Raw genomic sequence first — 23,339 nt, forward strand, 5'->3', positions numbered from 1 at the left:
TGTCCATCAACCACCTATCCATCAACCTTCTTCATTCATAAACACACACACACACCCTACCTGTTCATCCATCCATTCGCCCATCCATCTGTCCACCCATCCATTCACTCATCTACCCATCCATCTATCCATTCATCTATCATCCATATTTTTGCTCTCTTATCTATCCCTCCACTCACTAATCCACCCCCACATCCGTCAACCCACAATCCATTCACTCATTCACCAGTCCTCTCCATCTACCCATTTATCCATCCAGCTCTCCACTTACTCACTCACTGACCCATCCATCCATTCCCATCACTCCTCATTTGCTCATTCATTCAATCACCCACCTAGGTACCTGTTTATTCATTATATTCTCATTTTATATCCATTAACTTGTTTATTTACTCATCTACCAACTACTTTATTAGTCATTTACTGTCAATGATTTATCACGTGGTTTTTCAATTCAGCTTAACAAGCATTCGCTGCGCTCCTGTTGCATGCGAAATATTGTGGCAGGTGCTGCTGGGCATGCAGAGGTGACCGTGGCCCCGACATGGCTCACCGACTAGAGGGTGGGGAGGTGGAGGGTTCAAACAGGCCTGGAATAACTCTCAAGCCGGTCAGAATGATCAGAAGCATTAAGGGGGAGCCCTTGGGTGCTGATCCCCCTCCGGCAGGGGAAATCAAGGAAGGCTTCCTAGGGGAGGGTTTGGAGCAGACCTGCTTGGTGACTCTAGAGTGGGAAGGAACAAAGGGAGCAAAGCACAGGTGCAGCAGGTGGTGGTCCAGGTAAGGCGGGGTCCACGGGAGCTTGTACGTCATCCTGGGTAGCTATGGTGGGAGTCCCTGCTACCCTGTCATGAGGGACCCAGGCCTTGCTCCCATGACCACCTGTGTGTCCTAGAACAGGTGCATCTTGCCTTGTATCTTTACAATGTGGGGAATTCGGCAGTTGAGAGAGATCAAAAATCCCAATGCCAGAGAAGGAGCTTTGGGAAGAGGCCAGGTTGAGGCAAGTGAGTGGTTCAGGAAGAAGTCAGTGTCCACTGTGGACACGGAGCTACCTGCCTGGGCGCACAGGTGGCCCACACATGCTAGACATCACACCTGCGTGATCCAACTCTTGCCGGTGTAGGCAGCATAGTCTCCCAATCAGCTCATAGAGGGCTTGTGGGTCACTCAAGTACAGTGGGCTGCAGGTTGCAGACAGAGCCCTTCCCCAAACCTCCCTGCTTCTCCTCCAATGTGCCCTAACCTTGCAAGGGTGGGCCCAGGCCAAGTTGGGGTCAGGCTCCCTCCAGCCCCACTGGTGGGGCCCAGAGAGGTGGCAGGGCATCGTGCTCAGTGCCAATGGGCTGCACCCCCTTCCATTCCTTGGGCTGCACCCCCTTACATTGGGCTGCACCCCCTTACATTCCTCCAACCAGCTGCCCCTCGGGATGGAGCCTCATTCAGCCCTGGCCCAGTTCCAGGGGCCACCGGACTATGTATTCTAAGGAGGATGCGAGTACGCCAGGCTCTCAGCCCAGGGCCAGGCCCGCTGCCCTCATGCACACAGCCCTGCGATTTCCTAGCGGATCTGCCTGGGGATGAGAAGATTAGAGGCTGCTGGAGGAGGGAAGCTAACGCAGCCCACGCAGCCCCCTCCCCGGTCGCCTCAAGAATTGGGCCGCTGCCGGGCGTGGGTGGAAACAAGATTGCCACTGAAATGGGAAGTCATGATCAGGCAGGGGCTGGGGAACGGCAGCAGGATTGATGGGGAAAGCACTGGAAGAAGTCAAACCTCGGCAGCAGGCAACAAGGGAGGACCTGGTGTTCTTATGGGGGTGGACAGGGCTGCCCAGGCACCCCCCATGCCCTGCCCCCCAGCCTGGGCCCCAGATACCTGGAGATGAGGCATTGGTGAGGGCAGAGGATCCAGGATGGGCAACTGAGAGCAGAGGCAGGCCAGGCCCGGGCCAGTGTGGCCGAGGCCAGAGGCCAGGACAGAGGTCAGTGTAGACAGCAGCCCTGAATCACATCATGTGCCCCACCCCCCAGGGATGACATTAAAATGGCTGCCAGGTGTCAAAAGTGATCATCTCCCCATATGGAATGCCAGGCCCTGGTTCTTCACCTTGCCATTCTGTCCTCCTGAATGTGTTTGCTTCTTAAACCAAGGGCATGTTTCTGACTGCCTTTGTTCCAACCTTAACACTGCTTTCTTCAGAGTTCTCGTCCCTAGCTCTCTGGCAGGCACGAGGTGTGTCCTAGGAGCTTGTGAGAAGGAGAGGGGCCCAGAGTGGGTTTCCAGTGAGAACCGCACACCCGCCATCACACACCTCCCATTCAAGGCAACTCCCTTCTGGGGCTGGCTGGGAGGAGGAGGCACCAAGCCCAAGGTGGGGAGGCGGTGTATCTGGTCTGTCAGCCTGGTGATGCTCCGGAGCCCGTCTGACCCATGGGTGGGAACAAGCCCACCGTCATTTTCATTTACCCTCCACGAGGCTGGGAAGTGGACCCAAGGCCACCCTCTTGTCTCTGCCAAAGGTCTCTGCCAAAGGTCTCTTTCTTAACAAAAGCTAAAGCTTTGCACTTGCAGGATGGTTTAACAACAAGCAGTAGTCCAGAACCATGCAAAGAGAGATGGATTTTGCACACCTCACTTAAGGAATCTCGGGTCCCTAGCCCCTGATAAATAAGTTCTGTCCTTCTGGCACCCTGCAACCTGAGCCCCTCCCCCGAATCCCGGCAGCTCCAACCCCAGGTCCCTCCTCCCCCTCCCCAGTTGTCTGGTCCACTACCCAGAGCCCATCCCAGCACCCCCCACTGCCTAGATAGTCACCTCTCCATGTCCTGACCCTGCAGTTAGTCCCAGATGCCCGAGGACTGCCCTTGCCCCTTCTCTGCTCCGTCCCCCACGTCCCTTACCTGGAAAGCAGAGTCAGACCTGGGGACACAGGTAGAAGGTGCTCCACAACAGGAGCCCTAGATTTACAAGTGCTGAGCCAGCTCAGAGGCCCATCACTACCCCATCCTTCACCAGCAGACGTAGTGGCTCCTTCCCTGGAAAGCCCTCAAGAGCTCTAGATTGCTTCTGGGTGGGATTCTGTCTTGTCCCTGGTGATCCCAGATTGGATCTGACTTCCCAGGGAGCAGCCCTGTGCTCATCCTAACCCCGTCACTTCGAAGGCAAGATCCCATCTGCAGGCTTCATCACTGGATGAACCCATGGTTCTCCCATAGACCCCGGGCCAAGACCCAAGAAATCTGGGGGTGAATGCCCCAACCCAGACTGTATCTGAGCCCTTGGGAAAGGGACGAGAATAATCTTCCATCTTATAGCCAAATTCACTATATTCAAGAGAACTGGGGGGTGAGGATGAGGGCTTAGGCCATCAGCAATCCTTAAGGTCAGGTCCCCGGGCCTCAGTTTCCCCATAAGGAACCCGAGGCTCACTGCCCCTAGTATGGTGCCTGCCTCGATGAGCCTGATCCATTGCCTCCACAGGTCCTGAACCTCTTCCTGGCTCTGCTGCTCAGCTCCTTCAGCGCAGACAACCTCACAGCACCTGACGACGATGGGGAGATGAACAACCTCCAGCTGGCCCTGGCACGCATCCAGCGCGGCCTGCGCTTCCTCAAGCGGACTACCTGGGACTTCTGCTGTGGGCTCCTACAGCGGCGGCCCCAGAAGCCCGCAGCCCTCGCCGCCCATGGCCCACTGCCCAGCTGCGTTGCCACCACCAGCCCCCCACTGCCCCCGGAGTCAGAGAAGGCGCCTCTGGCCCGCAAGGAGACACGGTTTGAGGAAGACAAGCGGCCAGGCCAGGGCACCCCCGGGGATACAGAGCATGTGTGTGTGCCCATTGCCGTGGCTGAGTCAGATACGGATGACCAAGAGGAGGATGAGGAGAACAGCCTGGGCACAGAGGAAGAGTCCAGTAAGCAGGTGAGTGCCCCCCCCCCACATATATGCAAGACCTACTTGTACAGGGCCCAGGGCCATGCTTGCCAGGGCTCCCAGCCTTGCTCAGAGAGCAGCTGCCCCTGCCAGACTGCCCCAGCAGGAGTAGGGTGGTGGTAGATGACAGGCCACCCCCAAGAGGCAGCCCAAGGGGGTGCTGAGGCCAGCTGTCAGCCCTCTCTTCCCAACCCAGCCCAGAGGGGACCTTGGAAGGGGCTATTGTCCATCATTCGTCTGATGCTAGCCATGAGCAGCTAATTGTACAGAAAGGGGAACTGAGGCATGGCAAGAGAGAGACTTGCTAGGAGTGCCTCGCGAACCTACGACAGAGCCAGCACTCCCGCCGCCCCCCCCCACCATTGTCCCCCTCCAGGACTAAGAAGGTGGAATGTCTTGGTGAGGGAGGAGAGCAGTCTCCTGACCTCCTGACTGCCCTTTCCCCTCCTCCCCGGCCCAGGGCTAACTCTGAGATTTAAAAATAAGCATCCCTAAGATGGCAGGTGTCAGAGACAGCACTATCTTATCTCCCAACCTGTTATTTTTAACACTTAGGACCAGAGTCTGGACAAAAGAGACAGTGCCCCCCACCCCCTCAGTTTTCCTGTGGCCTGAGCCAGGCGCAAATGGCTTCTCCTTAGGTCTTTAGGTCAAATAGTGAGGGGTTCTCTGTCTGGTTGGGCCCATCCTGGCTGCTTGCTTTGGGCCTGCACTGGGTGGGTCGGCTGTGAAGAGCCACTGCTCCCCACGTGGGGAATTGAATCTGAGGCTCCATGCTTGCTTCCACATCTTTCTGCCTCCCAGTGGTCCCAGAGGCCGGCTTCCACCCCTTCGGTCAGGCTGTGGGATGGGGACGGTGTAAGTCAGGGGAGGGCTGTGTTGGCGTCACCAGGACCATGGCTACCAGTTATCTCCAGGATGCTCCTTTTCCTGCTCCTCTCCTTCTCTTGAGCCTGTTGACTCTGGCTCCCTGGGGCCAGTGTGTGTGTGTGTGTGTACGCGTGTGTGTATGTGTGCGGAGGGGGACATACACACGGGGTGCTATGGGAACTCATGGGGGAAGTCCGTATGTCCCTCCTAAGTGGAATTGCCAGCATTTGGGAACTGGGCGTTGCAGCCCAGCTGCACCTTTCCAGGGAGTGGGAAGTGGGGGAGATTTAGGCCAGGCTGACCAGGAGCCTCCCAGTGGCCCCCTCCGGGCCCTCGAGGGAGAGAGCTTCTGTGACCTGAGGCCCCATGAAGAGGGCAGGAGGCAGTGTTCCAGTTGCTTAGGCAGGGCCCTGGGAACACTCCGGCCAGGGAGCTCATGGGCTGGGGGTCTCTTCAGCAGGAATCGCAGCCTGTTTCCGGCAGCCCAGAGGCCCTCCCAGAGCCCAGGGCCTGGAGCCAGGTGTCAGAGACCGCCTCCTCTGAGGCCAGTGTGGCTCAGGCAGACTGGCAGCAGCAGCGGAAAGCGGAGCCCCCGGCCCCAGGGTGCAGTGAGGTAACACACACCTTTGTCCCTGAAGCCGGCGGGGCGCTGCACTTGGGCTGGAGCCAGGCCGTGAGAGGTCCTGGCACACACCTGCATTTGCTGGTGGGAGCCATAGCCACGGTCACGGGCAGTGTGGGAGACCCGTCGGCAGAGGGGGGCACGGGGGCCCTGTCCTGACAGGGAGGGGTGGCATGGGGCCCAGAGCTTCCAGGAAATTCTGGAAGCGGCCAGCTCAGGCCCCTGAGGCAAGACTAACCCTAGCCCTCCATGTGTCCCCCCCTCCTCACTCAGTTCCCGTGCTTTGGTCCTCTTTGGCAAATGTTTGTCCTGTGAATTACCCCATCCCAGGGGACTTCGGGGCGGGGCAGGGGGGCCCTGAGAACAAGTTCTTGACGCACTGGCCACCAGCTGCTTCTCTCCAGGACTAAGGCAGAGGCCGCAAATGGGAGGCCTACTGTAGTTTTGTTCTGGAAGGGTTTTAATTTGAATTCGCCACCAACATTTAAAACCTGGTAGCTTTTATGTAAAAAAACAGAAACAAAAACAAAAAATCTGCATTTCTGAAATGCAGAAAAAAGTGGGAAAAAATGAAAACAAAACAAAACAAAACATTGGAAGAAGAACCACCCCGCCGGAGACAAGTGGTAACCGCTTCCTTGACCCCGGCTGGAGCTCTCTGGTTTGCCACAGACCCCACTTGCCTAACTTCATTCCACTACCTGCGGGCACTCCACCCCTGTAAGCATTTGAGTCTACAGCCCCTGAGCTAAAGGACTGCGGCGCTGCTGACTACGTCCCCCCACCCTGCACACCCACCCCCGCTCACGCCAAGCACCGTGGAAGGTAGACGCGGGTGTTCAGAGACAGTGCAGCCTGACCCCGGCCCTCGGTCCAGCAGTTGTGACTTGCTCCAACAGAACGTTGCACCTTTTGCCTGGTCCCTTTCGTGGGAGGGGCTCATGGGAGGCTTTGCGATCATCATCAGCTCTGGAACACGAGCGCCTGCGGGAATCTTCATCCTGATGGTGCAGGTCATACTTCTCCCCCCAGAGGGTCTGACACACAGAGGCGTGTGGTAACAGGAAGACACAGGAGGGGCACAAAGTCACGGCTCTCATACTGGAATGATGACACTTCTTCCTCTCCTCAAATCAGTTCACTCACTCTGTCAAAGGGAGAGAGAGGTGGGCTGGGTTTTCCCGAGAAGGACTCCTCATCTCACCTGCAACCAGATCCTGAGAACTTGCCTCCCACCCAATGCCCCGGAGACTTTATGCAGCTCCAGTATCTGAAAAGCAAAGTAGCACGGAGATCTCCTCTGGCTTGTGCCTTTCCCAGCCCAGCTGCCTAGTGAAGCTGGGGGCAGAAGGATGAGCCCTCAAAGCCACGGGAACCCCAGAAGGGCCAAGGCTCCACCCTGCACCCAGGAGCCCTCTCAAGTTTCCACCAACGTCCAGCCCTTCCCCGTCACAAACACCAAAACTAAAGAGGACTTTGAGAAAGCAGCAGAGTGAGTCATGGAAGGAAAGGAAAAGAAGACAGCTTCAGGAGCAGAGGCAGGCCCAGGGACTCAAACCAGCTCATCTCCAAGTGGAGCCTGACGCTGAGTGACCCGGGCGTGCCCGCTTAGCTGGCGGCATAGACGGGATCCGAGGCCACCGAAGGCTTCCCTTCCTTCTCAGAAGGCCCTGCCCCTGCTATGCCTGTCTGTAGAGCGGGCTCCTAGGAGCAGAGCCTGAGACGGGCTTCCTGTGCAGAGGATTTACTGAGGGAGTAAGCTGATAGGGAAGAGCGAGAAGCAGGATGAGGCCAACGAAGAAGCTTCGAAAGGCCAGGTTCTGGATTCAGGCCTCAGCCCAGTCCAGTGGGGAGCCCTGGAGCATGTGCTGTACATGGCATCGTCCCCCGCCCGCCAGGGGAGGGGTTGGCCTTGTGTCTGCCCACGTCAGTGCAACACTGGGTGTCAGCCACCCCGGCTTGGGTTGGAACCCCCAAGCCATTACCGGCCCCGGCCGCTCCGTGGCTCCAGACAGGGCTCTGGAGAAGGGGCCAGCTCAGCAGCCAGCGTTCACAGTGCAGTGGGCCTACCAGAGGGAGCTGGGCCGAGCACCAGCAGTGACCACTTCTGCGCCCCCCGACGCCCGCACCCACACATGACCGACACAGTCACACCACCGCACGCACACACCTCGCTGTAATCAATTAAGCAAGGTCGGGGTGGCCGAGCCCTGCATGGCCAGGCAGGGCAGTTTCCAGTACCTTCTTGCTTTGACTCCAGACTCTGCCCATCACCCCAGCACTCATGAACTGGGTGAGAAGCGTCAGCTGGGAGGCTGGGCTGTGCTCTGCTCCTCTGACCTCCACCCGTCTGTGCCTATGGTCCTGGTTCTGACTCTGTTCTGGGTGTGGCACGCCTGTTTTGTCCGCGTGCGCCAAGCTGCCACCGTGTGTCCTTGTCCGAGTGTGTGTCCGTGTTGCCGCCCATGTCTGTGTGTTTCCAGCTGGATGCATTCCCCATCCCCAGTGCTTTCCCTTCCCCTTGCCCCCGACCCTAGACTCCGGCAGACCAAACCGCAGACTCAGGAGCCCCTGAGGTCCAGCCTCAGTTCAGCCCGGGAGAGGTTCCCACCCACCCACCCTGGGCTCACATTTCCAGGTTATGCAGTGGAAAGTAGTCTGGGCACCTCCCCTCAGGGAGCCCCTGGCTGCCCCAGATGCAGGGCTTGAGGCTGGAGGCTTCCACGTGGCCCTCACCCACCCCCCACCACACCCCTGCCCACAGACTCACGAGGACAGCTACTCGGAGGGGAGCACAGCAGACATGACCAACACTGCTGACCTCCTGGAGCAGATCCCTGACCTGGGCGAGGATGTCAAGGATCCAGAGGACTGCTTCACTGAAGGTACTGCGCCGAGTGGCCCTTTACCTGAGGTTCTCTCCACCCAGAGGGACAGGAGAACCAGCAGCTCCGTGGGGCCCAGGGCCATGTTGTTCCCCACCCTGACCCCGATGCTTGCCCTCCTTCCCCATTCCTCATGACCCTGGGGGCCCCTCCTTCTACCCAGGACCTGACGACACGCCTGCCCATGGAGTGCTGGGCTGGGCAGCTGGGGGTCAGCCACACGGAAGACCCGTGACTCTGCGTTGGTAGGGAGATGGCACAAGTGTGTGCCCCCCAGCAGCAGGGGCTCCATCCTCTTCACCTGTGCCCCTGGCACGGTGCCTGCCCTATAGTTGGCCTTCTGTAAATACCCATGGGTGTGACGTGTGCCCGTGGTGGTCATCGGCATCTGTAGCTTTTATGAATTGGTGGTGAATATTGGGAAGGCAGCTGGGATAAAATCAGAGTTTGCCCTCACGTGGCATGTCATTTAGGGCTCTCAGTGAGGGCTTTGCCCTTCCCACGGTTCAAAAACTGCAAACATGGAAAAGACCGAGAGACAGAGTACCCCAGGAGTTCTGGAATATTCCCCCAGGGGGAGAATTTCCCAGATGAGCAGAGGAGACACTGGAGCCCAGCCTAGCCCCAGCCTTCCCCCTGCTCAGATCTGCCAGGCCCTTTACCCACTCACTGGATGCCTAGTCCATCCGGCCTTTCCATGGAGTTCCTGCTGAGCGTGGGCCCCTGAGGACAGCACCATGGTGATCCCTGCTGTCCCATCGCACCTGCCCACCGTGTCACACTGTTCACGGCTCCATATCATAACCTCTTTCTTTTGGTCACCCCTTCCACCATCCAACCTTTCACCATCAGATGTGGGCATTTGCAGGCGCTGGGCTGGGCCTGACCCCTGCCTCCCCCCTCCCCCACAGGTTGTGTCCGGCGCTGTCCCTGCTGCACTGTGGACACCACGCAGGGCCCCGGGAAGGTCTGGTGGCGACTGCGCAAGACCTGCTACCGCATCGTGGAGCACAGCTGGTTCGAGACGTTCATCATCTTCATGATCCTGCTCAGCAGTGGAGCCCTGGTAGCCTCCTGGGGACGCAGGGCTGGGCAGAGGGGTAGAGGAGCGGGGAGGGCAGGGAAAGGAAGTCTCCAGCTGAGAGCCAGGCCAGAAACTGGGGCAGAGCCTCTGCTGCAGATGTGCTTCCCTCGGCCCCCAGAACAGGAGTCAGCTCAAACTCACACCACCGCAGCATGTGTGGAAATCAGAGCAAGATGGGCTCACAGAGGTCATCGGTCCAGACCCCCGTGTCCCACGAAAGGGGGAGTGATTTGCCCCATTTCACAGTGTCCAGCTGGCATAGGTTGCAGGCCACCAGCCACCACCCCCCAAAGCTCTGGTGACACACCCAGTTGCACCTGGCTCCGTTAGGCCCTGTCAGTGCAGTTAGCAATGCTGCCTGAGATTCTCCTGGTAGCTCCACTCACTCTGGCTGCTCCGGGGCTAGAGGCTGGGCTACGTAGTTCACATGTTGTCACATTTGATCCCAGCAACGGCCCTTTGTAGAACCATTGTGTAACCTGCCGAAGGTCCCGCCACTCGCAAGCGGCCGGTGTGGCACTTGAACCCAGGCAGTCAGATCCCAGAGTCCTTTGTCTTGACCTTCCACTTGTTCAATAGATCTCTTCTCAGCTCTCCTTGTATCTAGTCCTGTGAGTCATGGGGAGCAACAGGAGGAGGAGACCCCAGCCCCGGCCTCAGTGGCTCAAAATCTAGGTGGGGGAACCAGAGTCAGTAGGTTTGAGATACAGATCAGCTCAAGAGGGAATTTTGAGTAAGAGTGGAGTAAATGCCTTCGAGGTCAGGGGAACTGCAACAATCAGGAAGACTCCCTGGAGAGAGCAGGTGAAGCTGGACTGTGGGAGACAAGGAGGTTGGCTGAGACCAGGAGATCAGGGACGCCCTCCAGGAATGCCCCATGGGGCTCACAAGCACCCTATTCTGATCTCTCAGAGTCCTTTCAGGAGGAGATGGGACAGCCCTGGAGAGGGTTCTAGAAGATGCTGGTGAACAGGGAGATGGGTGGTCAAGAAGGCAGAGGAGATAATCACTTGATACCAGGCAAGCAGTTGATACCGTTGGGGAGGTGAGAACCCCATGTTTGAGCAACTAACAGGGAATGCTTTGAACTCCAGAGCAAGAGAGAAGGGCACTTTGACCCAAGGCTATGTACCTCCACTCTGTGCCGTCTCCTGGGGTCAGGCCATGGGGAGGCACTGTGGCTGTCACCCCTAAATCTCTGGGCCTCCCATCCTATTCTGTACTGCCCTCCCCTGTTCCAGAGTGGGCCTGGAGCCATGACTTAGAGGCCACATGCTGTTTTACCATTGGCAGCTAAAGCCAAATCTCTGTAGGCTTCAGAGAAGGATGATTTGACAATATGTTAACGAGTTTTGTTTTTAAACAGCCACAAACAAGGGCAGCCAGAGCCATGTAGTCTGGGCTGTGGAGGAAAAACTCAGCCTGGCATAAGTGAGGAGGAGTTTTGGCAAGCAAATGGGGAATCTAATCAGGGTAGACAGCCAAGCACGGTTTAAAAAAAAAAAAAACACGTCGATGATATATTGAGAAAAAGAAGTCTGAGTGTGTTATTTAAAGTTATAAACTTGTTTAACAGAAAGCAAACTATATATCCCTTCCAAATTGTTGAAGGGAATTTTCTTTTAAAGAAAACAGAGCTCTTACAGCAGAAGATAGGAGAAAAAGGAACAAGGAAACATTAAACCAGGAAACAGAAAATAATGTGGCAGAGGCAAAAGCAAATATGTTTTAATAATAATGGTAACTGGATAAAATTCATCTTTTAAAAGGAAAGGACTCTGAATGGATTTAAAACAAAAAACAAAAAACAAAACTTCACCTAGGTGCTCTTAAAGGACAAACCAAAACAGTGTCACTCAGAAATATTAGAAGTAAAGTAATAAGATATATCAGGCAAATGCAAACAATCACAACAAAAATCAGAGTGTTTTTGTTTGTTAATATTAAACAAGGTTGAATTCAAAGTAAGAAGCATGAGATAAAGCGGGTCCAAGCTATAATAAAAATAAAACTATTGGGGTGCCTGGGTGGCTCAGTCGGTTAAGCGTCTGCCTTCGGCTCAGGTAATGATCCCAGGGTCCTGGGATCAAGTCCCACTTTTGGCTCTCTGCTCAGCGGGGAGTCTGTTTCTCCCTCTCACCCTCCCTCTGTGCTCTCACACACTCTTTCTCTCAAATAAATAAATTTTTAAAAATAAAACTATTATGAAAAAAAAATAAATAAAAAAATAAAATAAAATAAAAATAAAACTATTATGAATATATTTTTGCTTGGGATTGCATAGCACTTATATCAAACAAAAACTATTAGAAAAAAAAAAAGCAGCAGCAATGCAATAGTACAGGGAGATTTTACCACACTTCTATTAGTTCCTGACAAATCACATAGAAAGAACAAGACTATGGGAGATCTAAAATATATATATAGTTCACAAATTTGATCTAGCCTAATAATAAAAACAAGAACATTTAAATAAGCACCCACTATGTGCCAGACCCTATTATAAGTATTTTACAAAGATTAATTCATTTGATTCTCATAATAACCCTAAGAAATAAGTACTGTTATTAAGCCTATTTTACAGATAAGGAAACTGCTAGATATAGCAAAAATAGAAAGATTAAAAAACAACAACAGAAATAATCCTTAGAAGTGTAAAAGTCATTCTTAAACTGTGGCTCAAACAGAAAATAGTTTGGTGGTAAGTTCATGGGTGCTCATTATATTAGTAAGTAAGCAAATAAATAAAATACAAAGGCTACTTGTGGACCAACGATGACAGTGTTTTGTAAGTCAAAGATTATAATTCAACCAATTCTGTCCACTTGAGATCTAGAAAAATAAGAAAAGAAAATTAGAGGTAGAGAAAAAAAAACTAGCTGGGGGGATAAAAAACTAAAAAATAATAATATTGAGAGTACTGCTTGTAGGATGCAGCCAAAGGTGTTATAAAAGGAAAATACATAGGGGCGTCTGGGTGGCTCAGTCAGTTAAACATCCCACTCTTGATCTCAACAAGTCTTGATCTCAGGGTCGTGAATTCAAGCTCCGTGTTGGGTTCCACACTGGACATGAAGACTACTTTTAAAAAAAAAATAGTAAGAGGAAAATTCATAAACACTTCTATTATTAAATAGAAAGAAGATGAACTAATTAAACTTAAGAAATTACAAATGTAGCAACAAAATAATCTTAAGGACAATAAGGAAATAATGAGTAAAATTTTTAAAACAAATTAATCAATTAGAAATAAGTAATAAAACTGATATGAAATTCCAAAGCTGATTCCTTGAAAAATTAAAACAATAAAATAGATAAACCAGTAGCTAATCTGATCTGTCACATCTCCAAGGATGGGTTCTTTTGCATTCCTAAGGAAGAAAATAATTCCAGTCCTGTTTAAAATATTCTGGTGTATGAAGAAACACAGAAAATCTACACATCATTTTCATGCAAGCTAAATAATGCTGATTTTTAAAACCTCAAGTATACCAATAAGAAAACCATAGGTTCGTTTTTGTACTCCATACTTATGAATAGTGTTGCAAGAATCCTAAATCCATGCAAATAAGAACCAATGATATATTTTAAAAATTAAATAAGCATTTAATATATATTCTAAAATGGCAGAATGGTGCCATACTAGGAAATCTATGTATACGAATAGGGCAGAGATGAAAAAACATACAGTTATCTCAATGAATGCCTGATTTTTAAAACTCTAGCAAGAATAAAAATAAAATGTATTTCCTTAATTTAGTGAAAAATGTATTCTCAGATTAACTTCTATTATCATCATTAGTAGTAAAACACTTGAAACATTTTTATGAAAGTCAGGAGTAAGAAAAGGATGATTTAACTCCTTTTTAGCTATTGTTCCATTATTGAATAATGATCTTAAAATACTAGCCAGTGTAATTAACCAAGAAAGATAAACATACAAAGTAAAAATTGGAAAATAGAAGAATTGGAGTTAATAGAGTCAAGTATAAAATCAGTTAAAATAATAGAAATAAATATAAATGTAACATTACTTGTAGATAATGATTGCTTGAAAAATTTTAAAACCTATTAAAAATATTATGTGGCCAGTTATAAGATAAATACCCGAAGAATTGTTGTTATGGTTGTTTTATACAACAGAAAGCGTTTAGTCATAAGTAACATTTCTGGAATAGTCCTTATTTGCCAGACATTGTAAGCACAAAGTAACTGGGAATAAATATGACATGAGATGTGTAAGAGGTACATGCAGAAAACGCTAAAACTTTGCTAAGCACTGTGAAAGAAGACAGACCAATAAATATACTATAAACGTACTCTAGTCTTGGGTAGGAAGACTCCATATGAGATCCTAATGCAGTTAATAAATTCAATGCAATTACAATAAATTTGCAACATTTTTAAAGGGAATTTGACAAAACATTGCTAAATTTTATCTTGAAAATTACTAAAAATGGCCAGGAGAATTCATATGATAGTAATTCAGGAATAGAGAGCAGTAAAATCACACAGAGAGGTCCAGTAGATTTAATAAAGTATAAAAATGTAGTTTAGATGATAAAGTTGACTTCTAATCTATGGATTTGAAGTGGATTCTTTAATAAAGTGTTGTAACAGTGACAAGCTACTCTGAAAAAAATATTAAAAAGGATATTTGCTCTTTACCAAAATATATTGGATTTTTAAAATTATAATATAAAATAACGAAGCCAGAAAGTTCAAACGAAAAAATAAAAGAAGAAAAGAAGCGTCATTTTTTTCCCCTAGCCTTAAACTAGGTAAGGGCTTTCTTAACATGACACTGAAGGTTTTACTAGGTGAAAATGATAATAAATGATATAATCATATTAAATGATTTAATAATAAATGAAAATAAAGTGTGGAACTTCAGTATGGTAAACAAAAGTAAACAAGATTTTTTTATAGGTTGAATTTATTTATTTTGTTTTCTTTTTCAAGTTTTTATTTAAATTCCAGTTAGTTAACATACAGTGTAATATTAGGTTCAGAAGTAGAGTTTAGTGATTCATCACTTACATACAACACCCAGTGCTCATCACAAGTGCCCTCCTTCATACCCATCACCCATTTAGCCCATCCCCCACCCACCTCCCTCCATCGATCCTCAGTTAGTTCTCTATAGTTAAGAGTCTGTTCCCTGGTTTGCCTCTCCTTTTTTCCCCCATGTTCATCTGTTTTGTTTCTTAAATTCCACAAATGAGTGAAATCATTTGGTATTTGTCTTTCTCTGACCGACTTATTTCAGTTAGTGTAATACTCTCTAGCTCCATCCACGCCATTGCAAATGGCAAGATTTCATTCTTTCTGATGGCTGAGTAATACTCCGTTGTATGTACATACACATCTTCTTTATCCATTCATCTGTCAATGGAAAAAGTAAAAAAGATTTAAAGGCACAGAACTAGGATGAAGTGTATAAAACAAGGAGTTATCATCTCTGAATAAACCAGATACTCAAGTAAAAAAAAAAAAAAAAATAGACAAAAAAGATGCACAGGCAGCTCTCAAAAGGAACACTGCAAATATCCGAGGAAATGATGTCAGCATTACTAGTAATAAAATACATTAAAATCTAACAAAATACAGCTTTCATTCCTTAGACTGGGAAAAGTGACAAGGGAGAAACCCCACCACAGTCAGGGGAGCGATGAGGAAAGAGTCAACTTCATGCACTACGGAGGGAGTCCGTGTCCCCTGCCAGAAATCCTGTTCCCAGTCTGTACCCAAAGTACACCTTTGACCTGGCACCCCAATTCTAGAAATTTATCCTGAACAGATAATCAGACACATTGTTCACTGCAGGGTTGTTTCTACTAGGGATAAATTGGAAACAACTGAAATGTTCATTAATAGGAGTTTTGGCTAAATACACAAAAGTATATGCAAATAATAAAATATTATGCAGCCTTTTAAAAGAATACTAGATATAGGATGTGTTCACATTATAGAGTAGATATAAACACTCAAAAGATTGTGTAGTGGAAAAGAAATTTAAAAGCAAAATATTTAGTCTGTCTTAGAAAATTGTGTACTCGTATGTGTACACACACAAATAGTGAGTGTCAAAAAGAGTCTTCCCCTAAATGTTAGCAGTGGTTACTATAATGTCATGAAATCAGAGGTGCGTTCTGTTCTTTTTATAATTTCTATATTACTTAATTTTTTGTGGGAAGCACACATTTTTATAATCAGAAACAATAACAACAAACCACCTACTTTTTGTCTTGAACAACTCCCAGAGTCTGTTTTAGGACTTAAATTATCCTCCCATGCTGTCTATACTGACTGGATTAGCCACATATATGCTTGGGCAGTGCACATCGGGGCTGATGGCACTGGGCCCCCGGGCCCCCGTGGCTCACGCGGGCCCGGCAGGGAGGCCCATAGTGACAGGCAGAGGCGACTCCCCCAGGCCCCCGGTGACGTGTTCAGTTGCCTAGCGGGGGAGCCTCTGAGCACACTGTGGGCGGGGAGAGGTGGCTTGAGAGGCCTGGGTACAGATCAGGACAGGAGGTATAAGAGGGCACCCGGGAGCTGGCAGAGTTCCTCCGTTGGCTCAGGAACTCGGGTTGAGGCAGAAACAAGGAGGTGGAGAAAGACCCCTTCTAGCATGTTAGAAACTTGACTCCTGGCTTCTGAGGGTCGCAGGAGCTTTGGGATCCCCAGGATACCTAGTCTTGCATTTTCCAAACTTCTCAGTGACAAACTGCCTTCACTAGCATTTACGGGAGATTTTGCTTTAGATCAACTCTCCCTGGTTTCTGTGTGTTTCCATAAACACATTGTAAAGGGAGACTTTTAGTGATTGTTATCGTTGGACACCAGTTTTGTGTCCTATGAAAAGTAGGTAACTGCATCAAGCAAATAGAGTAAAAACACAGTGGACTGAGAACACCAAAAAGAGGGCTGATGGGGTTTTCAGCGGAAGACCCTGAGCTGCGCCCGCACGCGCTCTCCGTATTAACATGGGGGATCAGCAAGGTTTAGGAAGGTGTTAGAGACACACGAGCTCAGAACTAAGCCTCACTCTTCAGCGTGAAGCATTCTCACTACACACTGTGCTTTGTTGTCCACATACCGCGTGAGACCGTTTCATGAGCCAGGAGAGCGTGCTGTTCTAGTCCAGTGTGACCTCAGAGGGGCCCCTCCACCATAGGCTTCACCTCTGCTCCCGCCCTCCTGGGCAGCACCTGCTGTCAGAGATGAAGTCTCGTGAGGCGTGGGATGGGCAGTGGTTGGGACGTCATGTCCGCCTTGTCTGGCCTGATCTGTAGGCCTTCGAGGACATCTACCTGGAGGAGCGGAAGACCATCAAGGTTCTGCTCGAATATGCCGACAAGATGTTCACCTACGTCTTCGTGCTGGAGATGCTGCTCAAGTGGGTGGCCTACGGCTTTAAGAAGTACTTCACCAACGCCTGGTGCTGGCTGGACTTCCTCATCGTGGATGTGAGTGTGGCCCAGGAGGGAAGAGGGGTGGGGAGAGGGGCTGCCAGGGTGGGAAGGAGCTGAAGCAGAGGCACGGAAGGACAGGGTGACAGGGCGGGTGGGAGTCAGCAGGCTGACGTGAAGGCACTCAGCGGGGCCGCAGAGCTGGCAGAGGGGAAGGAGGCAACCGTCTCGGGGCACAGTCATCTCGGGTCACAGCGGAGCTCCAGGCCCTGCCCATAAGGTTCCCAGGCTGGGAGGAATAGGAACCTGGGTCTGGCCATCAGAACCCCAATTTTGGGAGACAGAGGAGCAAGGGGAGACCTCGGCTTCTGGGGAGACTAGACTCACTACAGGGCAGAATGGGGAGCAGTCCAAGCAGGAGTGCCCCCCACGCACACCGCCCCGTCAGGATGGCCAGAAGCCAGGGAACACAATAGCCCGTACCACAGCGCTCACCACGCGTGTTGTGAAGGGTCCGTCAGGCCCACTAGCCAGGTGGCCAGCTGAGAGCCTCTGTGTCCACACATGGTCGGAGGCCTTACAGGGGAGAGGTGAGCCCAAGGCCAGAGGGGACGGTGTTGGTGAAGGGATTCCGGGTCGGCAGGGGGAGGGTCCTCCGGGCTCAGGGAGAAGGTACCACCTGGGGAGGATGAGAGAGGGGCGCAGCCACCTGTGAGAAGGCAAAAAGCCGTGAGGGCCAGCTGGGGGGCCTTGGGCTGCTGCCCTGGGCGATCGGGTAGCGGGCGCAGCTGCCCTGCCTGTGCAGGGAGGGTCTAGGACAGGAGGTGGCATGTCCTCTGAGCACCCAGTTGGCAGATAGAGGGGGAGGCCTCTGGCCCACAGCCACCCAGGCCCCAGGACCCTGCTGGGTGCCAAGCAGGGTGAGCTCAGCTGAGTGCGAGAATAACCAGAGGGGAAAATGAGACCAGAGTGTGGAGCCGCCTTGGATCTGCACTCACTGAAGGGGGAGGGGGGGACAGGCAGAGACGAAGGGCTCAGGGGAGGCTCACCATCTGGTTGTGGAGGGCCCTGCAGAATGGAATGTGGGTCAGCATCTGCAGACAGGGAAGGGCTTTCCAGACGGCACCCGTGGCTTCTGAGCCTGGCCTCAGGCTCTGCCCACCAGCAGGGGCTGTCCTTCCTGTGGTGGCACGAGAGGTTCAGGCCTCTGTTCAGTCCCCATACCCCACACCCCACTCAGAGGCCAAAGGGAGGGAGGGGCGCAGCCTGGGTGGGGGTCAGCCCGTGGGTGACCATGGGAGGAGACATGTATGGAGATCTGTGTGGAGACACAGATCCAGGTCCTTGGGCCTCTGGTTCCGGCCTCTTTCTATCACCCCCAGTGACTGAGAGGATGCTAATGTTGGGGTGAGGGATGCTAAAGTGGCAAAGAGAGAATGCGAGGGAGGTCTAGTCGCTCTTAGAGCCTGGAGTCCTCAGAGCCTCTGTGAGAGGAGGAGAGGACCCGGGAGGCCTCCTGCCCTGAGGCTGTGGGAGGGCCTGGGATCCTGGCAGCTCTGCCCTGAGGCCCCTCACCCAGCTATTCCTGCAGCTTCTTGGGAAGTTGGGCCTGTTGAGCGACTCCCCTCGGGGAAGGCAGGAGGGGGTTTGCAAAGACTCCTGGGGAAGCCCACCAGCCTGCCACCTTGGGGAACTCAGGGCTGAGGCCGGGCGAAGGAGACCATCGGTGCTTCCCGTCCAGTCCCAGAACTGGAGAATTAGCCTGTGGAGAAGGAAACGGAGGCTCACAGCAGAGAGGGGACTTGCCCCGAGGTCGAGAAGGCTGGGCTCCAGCTTTCCTGACGCTGGCCATGCTGCCCCCATCCCATCCCCTCACTTCATGGGAAAGGTGGTCTTCAGGCCTCAGGGTCTGGAGAAGGATATTTCCAGGATCAACTCCTGCATTCTATTTTTCAGTAGATACTATTGAGTATCTACTATTGTAGGTGCTAGGGATCTCAGGGAACAAAATAGACTAAAAGCTCTGGCTGCATGGAGGAAGGCAACCACAAACAGTAAACGTATTCAGTAAGCCAGCTGTATACTCTGCTAGAAGCTGATGTGTACCAGGGACAAATAGGATGCAGAGAACAAAAGGGGATCAGGAGGGCCAGGAGGCCAGCAAGGGGAAGGTATAGATTACAACTTTAAATAGGCTGCCCGGGGTGGGTTCACTGAGATGCCATTGGAGCAAATGTGAAGGAAGTTGGGGTTAGCCAGGCAGACGTCTGCAGAACCTTCCACGCAGAGGTTGGAACAGCAGTGCAAAGGTCCTGTGGTGGGAGCATGCCTGGCATACTTAAGGAACTGCAAGGAAGCGGGAGTGGCTGGAGCAGAGTGAGTGGGGAAGGGAAGTGCAGGAGATGAGGTGGGGCTGCAAGGGGCAGAGGGGGGCGCCGCCTTGGAAAACCAGGGGCTTTTATTTAGAGCCAAGTGGGAAGGCATTGCGACACTCTGAGCAGAAGAGTGGCATGAAGTGACTCCGTTCCTGGAGGAGCACGGGGGTGGGGGGTGGGGCCCACGTGGAGGCAGGCAGAGGAGTCAGGAGGCCGTGGCGGCCGTCCAGGGAAGAGAGGACGGGGGCCTGGCCGGGATGGTGGCAGTGGCAGTGGTGAGAAATATTTGGACTTCTGATGTATTTTGAAGGCAGAGCCAACAGGAAATCCTGCCGGGTTGGATGTAGGGTGTGAGAGATGGAGAGGAGGCAGGGATGACGCCAAGGCTTGTGGCCTGAGCAGCTGGTAGGATGGGGCTGCCATCAGCTGAGATGGAAGAGCTCTGAGCTGGGCAGGTGCACAAGCTTTGAAATCACAGACGATGGGGGTGCACCGCTGGGAACTAGGTGGGCAGAGTGGCCAGACCTGGTCGCGGGGCCGTATAGTCTCCGCTTACACCTCCCCTCTTCGAAGATGTCCGATGTTGCACAGTCCGGCTTTGGGGAAAAGCCCCAGGATTGCCTGTCGGCTCCCAGTCAGCCCAGGATAGTCCTTCCTTCCCAAAAAGAGCCTTCTTTGGGGGAGGGAAGGGGCAGGTCCAAGAACTTGACTTGAAGGAAGGCCTATGGGAACCAAAGGCCCAGGCTCTGTGTGCTCACTCCTCCACACGGTGGCTGGCGTGGGAACTCGGTTTTCTCTCTGTAGAATAGGGAGAATGCATCCCAAGTCCTCGGGTTAGTGGGTGCACATAGCAGGCTCTTGGCAAAGAACTTGTCTCACCCCCAGCCCCTTGGGCCCCAGGAAGGCCAGCCCAGTGCGTGACGGCCGCGAAGATGATGTAGCCGGAAATAACAAAGATTGAACATGGGGAAAGCCTGCTGGCTCTCTCACACCAGCCCAGCTTCAGGTGGACCAGGAGCCCTACCACCCATCTCTAGAGCTGTCCCCATGGAGCTCACTTGCCCCTTACCTCCCACAGGTCTCCCTGATCAGCCTGGTGGCCAACACCCTGGGCTTTGCCGAGATGGGCCCCATCAAGTCACTGAGGACCTTGCGTGCACTCCGACCCCTGCGAGCCCTGTCACGATTTGAGGGCATGAGGGTAAGGGGAGTGACTGCCTTCCTGCCAGGGCAGTGGGAGGGGACTCCACTGAGAGACCCCCGGCTCTGCTTGCTGACCGAGCAGCCCAGTCCGGAGCTGGGACTGTGGCCGCCCAGCCTGGTAGGAGCACGGGGCAAAATCTCCAGGAGAGGTGCAGCTGGGCTCGCAGGCACCCAGAGAGTGGAGAGCTGTGAGAGCCCCCTGGGCCTGTCACCGCCTGCCCCGTGGGCCGGGGACCCTCTCTGCTTCTGCTCCGGAGTGGGGGGCCATCTGTGTGTGCGCTCTGCGTCCATGTGCCTGCCTGCGTGCCCTCCTCCTGGCAGACGTGGGCTGTCTTCCTCGATCTGCGATGGGCCCATAGGGCTGTGCCGGTCAAGGTGAAGGAAGCAAGGAGGGAGCAGCATATCCTCACCATCGTGTAGCGGTTGGCATTCGCTTAGCAAACTCTTTTGCACTGATTTCTAAGTGCAGAGCCCTGTGCATTTTTCAAGTCATCAAATTTTACCAAAGAATATGTGCATATAAGGCAACTTTAAAAGCCCCACCAAGGCGCCTGGGTGGCTCAGTCGGTTAAGCATCTGCCCTCAGCTCAGGTCATGATCCCAGGGTCCTGGGATCGAGCCCCATGTCAGGCTCCCTGCTTAGCCGGGAGCTTGCTTCTCCGTCTCCCTCTCCCACTCCCCCTACTTGTGCTCACTCTCTCTCTCTGTCAAATAAATAAGTAAAATATTTAAAAATAAAATAAAATAAAAGCCCCACCAAGAAAAAACATTACCCCATAATACATAGCAAGAAAACAAACACATATGTGCATTTGAGTGCACGTGTGTTTTGTGTGTCTTACAAATGTGTGCAGTTCTGCCGTGGCTTCAGCAGCCACACCTGTGTGTCTCGCTGACCCAGCAGGCACCATCCCACGGCCCCCATTTTGTTGATGGTTTCAAACTTTGCCCACACCTCCATGAGAGAAACAAGTGGCTTATTCCTGGTGGGAAAGCATTCACAAGTGAACCATCCTACCTAAGTTACATGTCTCTTGGGATTAAGGGCATTTGATTCCCGAGGGCCGTGGGGGAGATCGAGTTGCCAGGAATGCCTCTGTTGGGGCTGTCGCCACGGAGCCAGCCAAGGGCAAACCTGAGAGTTGGGTATCCCACCCTGTTCATCATGCCTGCTGGGGACCAGGGAGCCCCTGTCGCCTGCATGTGTCAGCATTACCCGTCCCAGCACCATGCTCACCACGCGGCCCCACACCAGCCTCACTTCCAGTCTTGATTCCCGGACAGCTGGACACTTGGCCCTCAGCAGAGTAGAGCGCACCATATGTGTTTGCCAAGAAGCCTCTCCGGGGTGCTCTGAGTTTCAATGACAAGACCAATGCCAGGGCTCCACGGGGTCAGAGAGCCACTCCCGGGGAGGGCAGAGGCACAGGGAGCCCCCACACCACACCCCCTGCCCTCCCAGCTCAGCTCTCACCGCAGTGTTGGAGAGCTGCCAGGGCACCCGCCAGACACCCCATGCCAAGGTCCCCTGGGCGTCCTTTAGGGAGAACACCCATCTTCCCTAGTAGCAGCAACCCCAAAATAAACCAGAAACTTAGCTCAGAGAATGTGTCTCCAGAGGCCCTTTCCCATCCGATTGCTGGCACACTTAACTAGAGAGACCCTGTTGAAAATTCAGTTTGAAGGTCATGAATTCAAGGCAGGACCAGAAGAGAAAGGCAGAGGTTCCAGAGTTGCAGCAGACATCAGCGTGCAAAAACAACAAAAAGGGCGTGTGTGTGTGTGTGTGTGTGTGTGTGTTCTCTCCCCCCTCCCCCGACCCCCATCATCTCTCCTTTTATTCCCCATCAGGGCTTCCAGCCAGGGGTGGACAGAAAGTGTTCCACTACCCCCCCCCCAACAGGGACCTGTAGGCAAAGAGTTTAGTGGGGGAAAGGGGGGCATGGCTAGGCGGGTCTTGAAAAGGGCATATGCTCTGGGCACCCCCAGGAACGGAGCCTCTTCTCTGTCCACTTGAGGTTGTGGTCAATGCCCTGGTGGGCGCAATCCCATCCATCATGAATGTCCTCCTCGTCTGCCTCATCTTCTGGCTCATCTTCAGCATCATGGGTGTGAACCTCTTTGCGGGGAAGTTTGGGCGGTGCATCAACCAGACTGACGGAGACCTGCCTTTGAACTACACCATCGTGAACAACAAGAGTGACTGTGAGTCTTTCAACGTGACTGGCGAATTGTACTGGACCAAGGTGAAAGTCAACTTTGACAACGTGGGGGCCGGGTACCTGGCCCTTCTGCAGGTGGTAAGTCCTGGAGACTCCCACCGGCTCCCCAGCAACAGGCACCTTCACCCACAGTGTGGGCGGGAGGGGGACAGTGGGGCCCCTCTGGGTCCTCACAGAAGGGTCACACTGCCCAAAGGAGGTTAGGGATTCTCCAGAGACTTCTTGGCTCCTGGGGAAGGCCCTAGATTTTCCATTCTAGAACAGGTGCCACATTCTCCAAGACGCATGGCATGGGGGTTCAGCCCTGAGGCAGACCCAGCTCCCTGGCCAGCTGTCAGGTTGACAGCCTCACGCTATCAGTTTGGCAGTGTGATGACACAGGTTAAAAATCAAAGACCAGACACACGCAGAGACTGAACTATTAGCCACACTGTGACTCCAGCCTTCTGTTATAAAAAGTAGTAACACCTTCTGTGTTGTTTCTGATGTGCGAGATGTTGAAACACACATGACCCTACCCAGTCCTTCCAAGGTTTCCATTGATTTTTGAGGACGGTGGCTTCAGTGAGCATGATACCTGGCGTAATATTAACCTACAAGTAGCCTTGACAGCAGGCATGCAGACAGAATCATAACACCGAGAACCATAACCTGCTTCACTTGCTACCCCACGCTTAGCCCAGAGACCTGTCTCTAGTCCCCAAAGCAGAAGAACACTCGGTGGGCTCT

The 23,339-nt window shown here is 52.2% G+C and overlaps 1 protein-coding gene across 1 annotated transcript in view; it reads left to right on the forward strand.

Moving 5' to 3' along the window:
- The window catches only part of SCN5A (sodium voltage-gated channel alpha subunit 5), a 95,045-nt gene that overhangs the window by 60,676 nt on the left and 11,030 nt on the right, over window positions 1–23,339 (forward strand). The window contains exons 17-23 of the mRNA XM_032408974.1: window positions 3,482–3,922; window positions 5,262–5,417; window positions 8,191–8,311; window positions 9,223–9,377; window positions 16,694–16,867; window positions 20,264–20,386; window positions 22,407–22,688. Coding sequence (XP_032264865.1) covers window positions 3,482–3,922; window positions 5,262–5,417; window positions 8,191–8,311; window positions 9,223–9,377; window positions 16,694–16,867; window positions 20,264–20,386; window positions 22,407–22,688 — 1,452 coding nt within the window. The remainder of the gene's footprint in view (window positions 1–3,481; window positions 3,923–5,261; window positions 5,418–8,190; window positions 8,312–9,222; window positions 9,378–16,693; window positions 16,868–20,263; window positions 20,387–22,406; window positions 22,689–23,339) is intronic.

This window comes from Phoca vitulina, unplaced genomic scaffold, assembly GCF_004348235.1.
Source record: "Phoca vitulina isolate PV1807 unplaced genomic scaffold, GSC_HSeal_1.0 scaffold10, whole genome shotgun sequence".
Classification (NCBI taxonomy): domain Eukaryota; kingdom Metazoa; phylum Chordata; class Mammalia; order Carnivora; family Phocidae; genus Phoca; species Phoca vitulina.